The 13,517-nt window shown below is 36.4% G+C and overlaps 1 protein-coding gene across 1 annotated transcript; it reads right to left on the bottom strand.

The window, feature by feature from the left end:
- Positions 1 to 2,470: 2,470 nt before the first annotated feature.
- LOC136248617 (uncharacterized) lies at positions 2,471 to 7,843 on the bottom strand. Its single transcript, XM_066040377.1, has 12 exons — positions 7,791 to 7,843; positions 7,462 to 7,540; positions 5,432 to 5,944; positions 5,260 to 5,382; positions 4,611 to 5,071; positions 4,186 to 4,553; positions 3,851 to 4,129; positions 3,650 to 3,803; positions 3,127 to 3,219; positions 2,961 to 3,074; positions 2,816 to 2,901; positions 2,471 to 2,758 (listed from the first exon to the last, which is right to left on the bottom strand). Exons 2-12 carry the CDS (start codon positions 7,523 to 7,525, stop codon positions 2,551 to 2,553), a joined length of 2,463 nt encoding a protein of 820 aa, XP_065896449.1. The 5' UTR covers positions 7,526 to 7,540; positions 7,791 to 7,843; the 3' UTR covers positions 2,471 to 2,550.
- Positions 7,844 to 13,517: the final 5,674 nt, after the last annotated feature.

The following is a 13,517-nucleotide window of genomic DNA, read 5'->3' on the forward strand; positions in this document are numbered from 1 at the left end:
AATAATGATACTGATAATTGTGGTGTTGTGTTGTATATTTTAATGTCAATATCCTGCTGAATGTGACAGGAAATATGTGCGTCAGCTGCTGCAGTTTAGATTGTTATGCAATATGCCATATGACGTGGATATTACCAAAATAAAACTGCAAGAGTAAGTTATGAATTATGACAATGCACAGATAGTGAGGTGTGGCAGTAACTCCTCAATTGTGTTAAATGCAGATTTATGAATTCTTGATATTGCTATTGCATAAAATGTTCTTCGAGATTTATATATTACTCTACCATAAAACAGTTTATGTGCAAGAGAATCTAGCTAATTCAATCAGCTAAATGGACTATAATTTGATTAATGTCATGATGCAAACATTATGAGTGCGTTCTCCTATCAACTGTTTTACAGAGATTTTGTCAGTAATAAAGAACTTGAGAGTTTGTGGTATTTTTATCCATTTCTCCAAAATGATTTAAAGGGAAACTTTGGATACGCACTTGGCTCATAAGCAGAGATTGCTTGCAGTTGTCATTGTAATGAAATCTCTCTACAAATGCAAATAGTATTCATATGGCTTTCAAGGAAGGCATTTTAAAAGTTCTTCCTCAGAACTTTCCAAGCTGTAATGGAATTTATAGCATCAATGAATTTATCACTTTGCATGCTGCCTATTGCACTATATTCTAATGGGCCATGCAATAGTATGGTTGTGGTTGGTTCAGATAACTGCAAGAAAAGATTTAAACACTCTAATAGAACATTCAATAAACAACCTCAATTTCAGGTATTGGCTGAGCTACCTGTTAAAACTCTTTGTTGGTAAGAAGTTAATGTGTTTAAGTTTACGCTGAGCACAAGAGGATGTTTCAGATCTCTCCATGCTGTTGTGGTTCCTTTGACTTATTCCATTAATTCAATGTAAAACTGTGAGATGCATATTTCAATGACTGGTTTATTATTCAACTGGGTGACCATTGGATCTGTCACCATGCATGATAGCTGTAGTTGATCACAGTAGGAGCATAGAATATCTTAAAGCCGAAGACAGATGTAAATAATTAAGACACTTGAATTACTGGTTAAAATGATTTCAGATTTCTGTTAACTTACGTATATATGTATTGCTGCTTCTTTTAACACCTTCCATTGAGAACCATCTCACTGAATTATTTCTTTGGTACATGTGTTCAGTGAGATATAATTTATAGTTGTATTAGTACAGATGTTCATAGATTGGTAGAAAAACTGCTGTAAAAGTGAAATAAAGAGAAGAATGTCATTATACTTAAAGTAACAATAATTTGTCACTTCATTGCAATCCCATGAGAAGATCTGTGTAACAAGGAGTCTTCCCTACATTGGAACTGTGTTGAATGCAGAAAAACATCCCAGCTAGACCTTTAATCATCCGACACTATAGCTATGAACAGATGGCAAGTGAGCAGCTATATAGAAGACCTTTGATGATTTGTAAATATATACTTGGTTGATGTTGTCATCCCTGTAAAAATAAAAATGTCATCCTTCTATGCATTGTTTGTTTGCATTATCAGTGTTTTATGCTGACTGCTCTATTAGAGTAAACGGCTAATTGTTTGCTGTGTTTATTGTCTTTGTAGTATCTCTATGTATGTTTGTTATACTTTATGTTGTTGTATGCAGGGCCGCCCACAGGGGGGGGGGGGGGGGGGGGGGGGCAACTGGGGTATTTTTTCCCGGGCCCCAGCCTGAAAGGGGCCCCAGGAGGCCCCATGAAGGGCCCCCTGAATACCTGTTTAAAAGATCGATATACTCTAATAGAGCAGTCAGATCTAAATACTCTAATAGAGCAGTCACAGTATTCTTCAGAGGAGCAGTGTAGCAAGCTTATAGATAAGGAGGTTGGTGATGGGTAGTTATTGTCATTGCCAACAGGTTGTGACCTTTTTTTTTTTTTTTTTTTTGGTCTTCACCTTACAACTTGGGTGAAGGGCCCCACTTTAACTCTTTGCCCTGGGCCCCTTAATTTCTCTGGGCGGCCCTGGTTGTATGTATGTGTGCCCCTCTGGCAGATAAGAGCGGACTGTTTAGAGGTAATAAACAATCCAATCAATCAATCAATCAATCAAGTGTTTCATTAAAATTCTTGTCCTGTTATGAATCACTGCCAAAGTTTAGATTAGATTACAGGGTCTGGAACATTTTAGTTACAAATTTCCTATGTGTATATACTAAGCCAGATGACGTATGCTGACAGCCTAACAGTAAATTTTTTTGCAGAGTAATAACTTAACCTATAAAACCAGCAAATATATTCAAAATGAGAACACACCAAGATTGACAGGTCACTTCAAGTGCCACACTTATGTCTCCTCCAGGGAAATGGACATTTTGTTCTTTATATACATCTTCACTTTACTATTTTTATGACTAAAGAACACAGTCATTGTAATTCACAACATTACCAGTAAATAATCACACAATAGTGACAATTATCTTATCATGCAATTATGTACATATCTGAATCTGAAAAATTGTTATCAAAAATTATTATGTGTGCTCAAGCTGTTTTGTTTAGCATGGTGTACTAGAGATATAGGAGGACTGCAGGTCAGTATAGAGTGATTTACTGGTATCAAGGGGAGCTCCTAACACAGTCACTAACTCATCGTCAAATGATCCATCACTTTCTACTGGTGGGCGTAATAGTAGAGTCCTATCAGATTTCTGAAGTGTCCTCAATATTGAATCACTATGTGGACGATGATTACCTTCAGGATGCCTACAAATAAACATTCACCAATAGTATACCATTCCTCTAGCTTGTTTATCAGCTAACCAACACTGTATCATCAGTTGATATATAGCTCTGGGACAACCAGGAGGTGGTGGGAGTCTGTATCCAGTAGTGATCTTCTCTATGCACTAGATAACAATTATGATGTGTACATACAGCCATATAAGGTAATGGCATGTTTGTATACCTCTGCAACTTTAGCGGTCTCAAATGGCTTGTGACCCAAACTCCATATCTCATATATTACACATCCAAAACTCCACACATCACTTTGTGTTGAGTACTTCTTGTAAAGGATTGCCTGTGAAGTAAAGTGTTAGCTTCACAATAAAAAATGAAGTGTAGCATCATACCTCAGGAGCAGTCCACCTGATTGGCAGTTTAGCATCAGATGATTCATAATAGCTTTGATCAGTTACATCACGTGCCATTCCAAAGTCAGCAATCTGTGTACATACATAATTAACAGCTGCTTTTATTAAACTATTTGTCTCCAGTCACAGGTATAATACACCACATAAAGTCACAGGGAGATGTAGCTTTCAAAAGGATATGTGCGTATCCATGCATATCTGGAATTTTAAAAAAGTATATGATCTATGAATTTGATGCATGGTGGCGTGCACCTACAGTGTACTCTGGTTGGTCAATAATTAATCCATGGTTTGAAGTCATTTGTAGCTACTGTACCATGTGCATAGTAAGGTGTTTAATGGAATTTGTAGCTCATGGTATAATACCGGCCCACTCAGTATTCAGTATAGTTATATTGTGCATGATGGGACTTGAACTAGACTGGCATCGGCTATATCTCTTCAAATATGGATCTAACCATGTATTTATGAATTTCCAGACCCTTGTGTGCTTGTTAGTTACCTTACACACATCATCACTTGACACTAGTATATTCCTAGCAGCCAGGTCTCTGTGTACAAACTGTTTGTTAGCAAGGTAGCTAAGTCCTGATGATATCTGTCTGCAGTAGCTGAGTAGATCATGTTCTGATATGCCAACATTTGCTTGTTGCCTCCTAAATTAATATATTTAAAGCCATGATTACGTGGGAGGAAATCAAACCTCATATCAAGTAAGAATTCACAAAGGTCTCCTTTCAACATATACTCCAGTACAATCATCATGTTCTCCTCTTCAGTCACTACTCCATGTAACTGTACTACATTGTTGTGTTGAAACTGACCCATAATGGCTGCCTCCCTCAGAAACTTCACCCTGTCTGACTCTGAACATTTTGAATTGAGTGTCTTCACTGCTACTTGTATAGGATCAGCAGAACCATTGGTCCATGTGCCCAAATGGACTACTCCAAATTCACCAGACCCAATATGGTGAAATCGCCTGCAGTAATGGTCGGGCAGCAAGCTTAAGATGGATCTCTACATCATTATACTTACGTAACAGTCTTTGAATCTATAACTAACATTTTTCTGGCCTCAAACCAAGTATAGATCTTATCTCTTTCTCTACCAGGGTCTTCATACAATATTGTGTGAGATCCAAATGGAGTTTCATATGGATTGCAGTACTGCTGCTCTCCTCTTGAAAGGGATGATATACTTGGAATTGTATTTGCACCACCAACTGCCAGTTGGACAGTAAACTGATTTCCAAATATGGTGGACTGTCCATTAGGCAGGTCATAAACATCAATATGATGGACACTGCTATAGCCATCATCATCAGTGACATTCATTGAAGTATTACTACCAATGTAATGCTCTATTGTATCCAGTGTCTCATAGTCTCTACACAAAGTAGGATCCTAAAATGAGTACACGATGAGGTCACACAGAAATTCTGTTGGTCAGTAAATACTTACAAAATTATTATCTCCATTTGCTGCTAGTGCTGCTTGCATCTGCATGCAAACATCATCTTGCACTGCTGGTATGACATACCTACCTGTTGTACAATTGTTTTTCTTCTGAAAGTGTTTCATCTTCTTCAGTTTAAACCAAAAGCAGATCATTATTACAAGTACTAACAATAGTAACAATACAAAACATCCTCCAAATATAATAAAATAATTGAAATTGGTTGAATCATCAGATGCCGCTTCTTCTTCAGATGTTTCACCACTTGGCACAACTAATGCATTTGTTGATGATTGCATTGGTAATGAAGATGATTCTGTCATCTCTGTTGTTGATGATGTTGATAAAGTTGCTGACAAATATTGTGTTTTGGGTGTTGCTAGCAATATTGTCATCGATAATGATGACATTAGTGATGTAGCCGGTAGCAGTGTTGTTGACGGTTGTATTAACGAGACATTTAAAGCTATAAGTATTGCAAAAAAAATGACTGTACAACATTGCTTATCTACATCGGCTGACAACACAGCCACCGCTAGCTATATATGTACATAAAATATATGATATACAAATTATCCTGCTTTGCACCCATGCATCATTTTTAATAGTTTACATATGTAGCTGTATGCATTAATATAGTTGAACTGGCTATACCATTACAGTTAGTTTGTCCTTCAGGTAGTTCGGTGCCATCTTCACAAGTACACACAAAACTACCAAATGTATTGTTGGTGCCATCACAGTCTTCATTTTTGATACAGCTATGATCATTATAATCTGTAATCATAACACCAGTATGTAACTATATATGCATGCTTAAACTAACCTATGTGTGCCTTGAGAGAAATGAAACAACCTTTTTGCCGGTTTCTTTCTACATTAGGTGTCACACGAACATGATATCCAGGGAAATTATAAGTGTCATAATCATCACTTTCTCCATATAAAATAAACCCAGTACTATCACTATAGTGATGTGTAGTTACAACATATAACCCCACAACAGAAGCTGCTGGAGCCATAAACTGCTCTTCTCTTGGTACACACATATAACCACACTTAACTTCAGCAGTGCCATTGTGACTACTATTAATATGTAAAGTGAATGTATTGTTCTTAATTTGTTCAAAAGTATTATCTGTTTGTCTCCAAACACTGGGATACATATCCACTGAAATATTAGTCTCAGGTGGAACTGCATAACAGAACTCCCAAGCATACACAATACTGTTACATGAGATCTTGTAGTCTGGAATGATATAGGTGTAGTTGTTAAGAATTTCTTCATTGTTATTGTTAAAAGTTAACTCTCCAATAGTTCCTTCACAGATGTGACTGTCTATATGGAGACACATCATAAAATATGTGCTATTGTACTTGTTTTAGTCACTCATTAGTTTATTTATTGGAGTATTCAGTGGTATAATGAATTTACTGTGCAGGTATAGCATCAAATAGGGCAATTTTTCGGAAACAGTGGAAATGGAAACTGGAAACGGAAAGTGGAAATGGAAAACGGAAATGGTTAAATTGTCATATAAATGTACCCAGATAAAACCCTTCTTTAGTGGCCACTTCTTAAAGACCACCTTCTTACAAAGACCACCTCCATACAAAGACCACCTCCATACAGAGACCACATTGTAATTACATCTCAAAGATGGCTAAGGCATACGTAATGACACTGTGACACCAATTCGTGGTCACCTTTTATAAGACCACCTTCTTTACAAAGACCACTTCACATTGTAATAATAGTTAAGTTCTAAACATCTATTTCATGGTTTTATCAAATGTGAATCCTAGAGTAAAACCCTCACATAGAGTCACCTCTTCACCTTTCACAAAGACCACCTCTGTACAAAGACCACATGTAATTAAGTAATGACTCATAGAAAGGAGTCAATGTCATACTTTGGTACACACTTCACTCAAGTAGTCTGGCTATCTGTTTTGTTTTGTACCAGAGTGTGTCATACAAAAATAGTCCATGCAAGTGAAAAATGAGGTTTCATAAGGAGATAATGACCTTAAGAGCCTAGTATTTTTAGCTGACCTAGCTGTTTTGAAAATAAGTGTTTGGAACTTCCCTCTTTGTAAAGAGGGTGGTCTTTATAAAAGGTGACCATGAAGTCCGACATTAAGTATGTCTTAGCCATTTTGAGATGTAATTGTAATGTGGTCTTTGTATGGAGGTGGTCTTTGTATGGAGGTGGTCTTTGTAAAAAGGTGGTCTTTAAGAGGTGGTCACTAAACAAGAGTTTTACTTAGGGTACATTTATATGATGATTTGACCATTTCTGTTTTCCATTTCCACTTTCCGTTTCCAGCTTCCATTTCCACTGTTTCCAATTGCCCCATCAAATATAAGCCTTATACATAGATCGACTGACATTAATGAATTTACCATCTCTTTTGTACAGGCACAGACATGGTGACTTAATATTTCTTTTCAAGATGTTGAATGGTTACTTCAATCTGGATCACTCCAACTTTTTCACTCTTTCCCACAATACACAAACTAGAGGTCATGCATATATAAATTACTTAAGCCCCCTGCCCACCATTCATGTCGGGTCAACTATTTTGGTACTAGAGTAATTAATGACTGGAACAATCTTACAAGTGATATTGTAGGAAATTCTTCATTAAATAATTTAAAATCAGCAATAGATAATTACTTTTATGATTATAGATTTATGTTAATGTCAGTAATAATTGTATTTGTAGTTAATTTTTGTTTATTGCATCTAATTTATGTATGTGTATGTATGTAATTGAATGGGTGTACAGGCTTCTAAGCCTCAACCCAAATCACATCATAATCATAATCATAATATGCATGACTATACTCACCATCATCAGAAGCGACCAGTACCAGTACACTGTAGATAGTAGCAAGTAATATCATCTCTAGCATATATTATGCAAATAGCTGCATAGTGAAAGAAACATACTAGCTATGCAATTTGCTATAGTTAGAGTCCACAACTGTTCTAGACATATAGTACTCAAAATCTTGGGCTTGTATTATTTTTCTAATACACTTTTCCCTCGAATTTTCCCAATCCATGCACAAAAGACTAGCTATAGCTAGCTATATATAGGTGCATGGCTGACTCGCTGAATCCTACCCGAAAACGTTCAGCTAGTCTACATTTAAACTACTGCACGCTGTCACTTACGAGTTACGTGCCGTTGAAAATCTGCAACTGTTTAGCTAGATAATAGATAAGACATTAACATAAATCTATGATACCAGCTGAAAAATATTCACCTATTTATTGTTATGGAACTCCGATCACGTGATTAATGACGTATGTACCCTGTACTTTAATAACTACACCTAGTATTATATAAAGTAGACAAAACGTACACTGCTCTGTTAAGGCAAGTAGCTAACTACATCCTAAAAGTTACAATTTAGCTATAGTGGTTTGTAAAACTGTAGTTACATACACGACTCGGCTATTAGGAAGGTTATAGTTTTCCACTTCTTGTGCTATATAATATAACGGTAATCATCCTCAAGTGCTGTCAACTGTCAGCAGCAGCAGCAGCGGCGGTGGTGGAAGCAGCAGCAGTACGTAGATAACAATCTATACTCATTATCAGTGGACTGGGATAGGCAGTTACATGCTGCAGTATAAGTTAATTAATTAATTAACTCCCTGTTTACTGTTTTGTTTATAGTTCTGCAAAAACCTGTGTATAGCACATGTATAGCACATGTATAGCACATGTATAGCTACAGAATTGTCTGAAAATAAGGAACTGGACAGTTATGCATTGTCTTTTTTATGTATGTGCATTTGTTTGTATATGTATCATATTTTCCATGCTTGTACTATGCATTTTGTATTATAGTCACCTGTGTCCAATTTGTATGGCTTGATAATCTGATGGTGATGGGTTATTCTTGGAGTCTATATATATATACACTTGAGAATAATTTCTTGTCTGCTTGCTTAAAACATAAGCTAGTTAACCGTCATGTGACATCCTGTTCAGTTCAGGTGTCAGCAGTATCAATTGTAACAGTAATAATAAAATAACTCAATAGCAACCAAACAGAGGAAGATCAGTGGTGATCAGCACTATGCTGTTTATGAGTTTGATTCAGGTCACATTAGCTATATATACGTATGTATCTAAAACAGTTCTAATTAAGCTAACTGCATATCCTTTGGATCATACTGTTGTATGGTTTGAGGGTAATAACTTACAGAGGTGTGTTGACAGATATAATAAGAATGCAATACCAAAATCTGACAGCAACTGACACACCACGACAAAAACTCTACGAGCAACTTTATCATAAGTACGGCTTAGAGCTTAGTAGCAAATGTCTCTGAGCATTTTGTAAAGTAAGCAGTAAGTACAACTGCATATTGATTACCAACATGTGACTTATAGTAGACTATCACATGATACTCCTACTCCAACAAGTGTATATGTGGAGGATGTAGCTACAGTATACTGATACAAGCACATACCAAACAATTCTCACTTAATTGAAAACATGTTGTCACACTACAATAGTGCAGTGGGCGGATCAAGGGGGGCTCTTGACCCCCATCCAAAAATTTTTAGCATACATGTCAATTGTGCTCTATATGTACGTGTATATATCATATATAATTATATGCTATGAAAATCTCATTCAGTGATGTTTTATCTTTCCATTTGTGACTTTTAGTTGTAAATAGCTACTACCAGCCTCTATCAATAAATGCCGTACACTCAAGACTCTCAACAGCCAGCCCACATGCTAATTAAAACCCACAATTGATTGTTGTATAAAAGTACACAGCTAGCTGTGTGTATATGAGTAGCATTGTAATGATTGTATATAATAAACAAAATATCTTTGGCACAAACAGTAACTTTCTTTTGATTGCTGTCTAAATAGCTATATAACTGTACACACCAAAATCTGTTAAATGTACGACCTTCAATATACAGCATTTTTAAGGGAGTGCATTCTATAAGATCCTGCTCCCACTGTATTTGAGTGCCGTGTGCATGTACAGAGCTGCTGTACAGGCTATATAAAATAGTTCGGTAGCTGGAAACCCTATCCATCAACAATAACACTATATATAAACATCAAAATCAAAGTATTGATTTGATTTGATTTATAAATTACCCTCTGACAATCGGAAACTACCATTCTTCCTTACCAGAGCAGCATACAATATAAATACACATAGCTCGCTAACAAGTAAAAAACTTAACACATGGATACAAACAAATACATGGACACAAATACAAAACAAAATGAATGCAACAACTTTAACAAAGATGATTGAACAAATTACATGAAAACAGAAAAGAACAACTGTTGTTAATAGTAACAGTAAAATTCTCATCATCTGGTAATCCGTTCCACCATTGCAATGGCTACCAAACAGAGTAGGTGGTTGCAGTGGTATACACTGCATTCCATAAAACCGGTGATGTATCAAGCATAATTATAAATGCTGTATGAAAGAGTCTGGTGGAAGCAAACCACAGAAGATGCTAGTAGTGCTCCAAGATGTGATCGTACTTCTGCAAATTCCTACAAAGATGCATGCACTTCCCTCTTCTGCATCCTCTTGAGTCTTTGTAATGATTGAGTATACAGTGGAACCTCTAACTCTCAGATTCCATCTCAGAGGGTCTAATTTTCAAACATTTCCTAGGGGAGATGTCCCTAGACTTGTAGTGTCATTTCCCCCCTTTTCAAAAGTCTGGATCCGCCCCTTCAACAGGGTCTTGAAATTTTCCATGTACCTTTGAAGGAGCACCTGGCAAATGTCTCACTGAAAACAGAATCACATTGTGAAGGTACAATGTACAAAGTTTATAGTGTACCTAAGACACCATCTATCAAGATTTGATTAGCTATTGATAACAACAGCCTTATCATCACCAACGTAGTCTATAAGTTCATTTGGTTGAGGAAAAGACTAAAATGTTTCTATATACTAAAGAATTCCTTACTTATATAGATGTACCATATTAACTACTTCACAAATGAGCAACATATACTTCTGAAGTGCATTTGTGTGTGTGTGTGTGTGTGTGTGTGTGTGTGTGTGTGTGTGTGTGTGTGTGTGTGTGTGTGTGTGTGTGTGTGTGTGTGTGTGTGTGTGTGTGTGTGTGTGTGTGTGTGTGTGTGTGTGTGTGTGTGTGTGTGTGTGTGTGTGTGTGTGTGTGTGTGTGTGTGTGTGTGTGTGTGTGTGTGTGTGTGTGTGTGTGTGTGTGTGTGTGTGTGTGTGTGTGTGTGTGTGTGTGCATGTGAACATTTCACTTTTAGTTAGCTACAGTTTTTCTTCACATTCAAAGTAGTATAATCTCATTAGAGATGTATGTATGTATGTATGTACTTGCTGAAGTACATATGATTCGGTTATAGGTTTGGATTATTGTTTATGGTACGTAGGTAGTTCATTCAGCAAGTCCATGTGAAGAAAAGTTGTGGGAATAGTTGAAACTTTTCTTTCTTAATTTGATTTTTAAACTCATGACATTTGGCATAGACTGCTAAGCTGATTATGTTAACTGTATGTATTTATACTGTCCATGTACTGTTGTGGTTCTTAGTATGCAAAAGGAACATAGATAATACATGAAGACCAGTGGCAGCAGATTCAGGGGGAGTTCAAGACTTCCACGAATCCCATTTTGTGAAAATTGTGTATATATCACTTACGTATTAAGCCAATAGGGAATTTATGACTTAAGGAAATACGTACTTATTGTAACATAAAAAGTTCCTTTATCATTTGAAGCTGCTATTTTTGCACTATACACAGTACATCTTATCAAGCACCTTTAATAGCTATTTTAAACCCTTCTGCAAAGGATTTAATAGTGAAACAATGGTAAGGGATGATCATACTATAAGTGGAATCTAAATACTTTAGGTTTAAGGAAGAAAATCCATCCCTCCCGGAGGAAGACTGAGTGTGGCCCCGACTAGACATTGGGTGACCTGCAGTTCAAATCCTGGGGTTGGAGGGATTTTTTCCTTACTTTGGCCCCTTTTCTGTTACACCTTTTCAGTCATTAAGTCAAGTCACCAAGTCAAGTCAATAAGTCTAAGTCCTTGAAATTAGGTTAGGTGATCCTAAGGCTGCAGCACATGTTGCTGTCAGACTTTGGCAAAAAGGAAAATGGCTTCCTCAATCCACCCCTGAAGTCATTAATATATACAAGGAATATAAATCTACATAAGGTGAGATACAAAGAACAAACACAGAATCAAACATGCATGGAAAATTTTATTTAGATAATAAGTCTTGGTCATCGGTGACAAACTCCTCATACTTATAAGCTCAATTGACAAATGGTTCCACCAGTTAGTAGTAGCACATTATTTACTCTTGGCAGCATTTTACCATTGAGTATATATGTAGCTATGAGCAACTGAATACAGTAGGCACTGTCGACTATAAAATTAATAATGATGTTTGATGTGTCATGTGACAAACTTCATATGCTGGTATGTCATGTTATTATCATGGTTTAGATTTTAGTCACTTTAATATATTATGTGTGTCTTAATCATCATTTGGATTTTGAACCATTCAGTAATTCCTACTGGGTAAGGCTCAGAATTAGAGTAGGTTCAGAGTAGACTTCTCTTAAATACAGAAAAGTCAAAGAAATATTTAGTGGGTACTAAGTACATGGAGTACTGTAATAGGACACTGTAAGTGTAACAGTCTCATCCTTAAATAAATGAAACACAAGGCAAACTCCTACCAGTTAATACTTTTATCTAATTAGTATCATGACAATGAATTCATTTATAAGGTATGGATATCTCATTTCATCACTCTTAGTCAACAATGAATTGTTAATGCAGCAATTGAAAATGAGAGACATGGACAGCGAACTGTATAATAGGACGAGTGTTTTAAGCCTCAACTTTAATTACTGTTCACTTGTGTTGTACAGACTTAAATGCAAATTCCATAGCTGTAGTTTGGGTATACAGGTCATAGTTACTGTCTTTTGGTAGCTTTTAATTACTGGTCTCTACGCCTAGGAACAGTAGGTATGGGGAAGGATCTCTGACTCTCTCCTGATGCTCTAGTCTAAAACACTCGTACACACAAAGCAACAGACACATACACACACACACGCACACGCACACGCACGCACACACACACACACACACACACACACACACAGTAGCCCATTAGTAACTACACAAATGTATAATCTTGGCCAACAAGCATGTGTTGGCAGTGCATGCTAGTGTACAGCAAAATAAATTGCTGATGCATTTTACATTTACATACTCCACATTAACACGACTTTGTATTATATGATATATTATTATGTAGTTGCTTTCCAAACATATTACAATTTAGTAGGTTTTGTTAGTATGTATGTGTACATTCAGTGTCAAGCCCTGAGAAAGCACAGAAATAACTAGTTATGTGATTAGATACGTACTGAGGGTTAGGATTAAAGCTGACCTTAACACTTCTTCAAAGATTCATAGCATGGGTTGATAATCAGGTGACTGTGGGTTGTCATTGCTGGACAGGATCTTCAATTTGCTATTGTGTGGCATATACAACTGGAAAGACAACTTACCACTCTGTATGCATACTGACTGACTTCTATGTAGAGTCTATGAAACAATAGATGAGTAGCTATAGGCAGTTATGCATACTTAAGTGAAGTGGTGTACCAATAAAAGATTAGTTGATCATTTAAAGTACTGGCCTATAAACTAACCAGGAGTTTATACTTACGTATTTGTGTCCACAAGTTTATGTAATATTAGCAATGAATTGATGGTCAAGCCATCTGTGAAACTTGATCTTTCCATTTCAATGAATTTCAAAATTGAATGTTCACAGAGTTCAAATAAGGTACTGCAACTTACTGTTTATTAGTAATTGTAG

This window comes from Dysidea avara, chromosome 3 (assembly GCF_963678975.1).
Source record: "Dysidea avara chromosome 3, odDysAvar1.4, whole genome shotgun sequence".
In the NCBI taxonomy this organism is placed as follows: Eukaryota; Metazoa; Porifera; class Demospongiae; order Dictyoceratida; family Dysideidae; genus Dysidea; species Dysidea avara.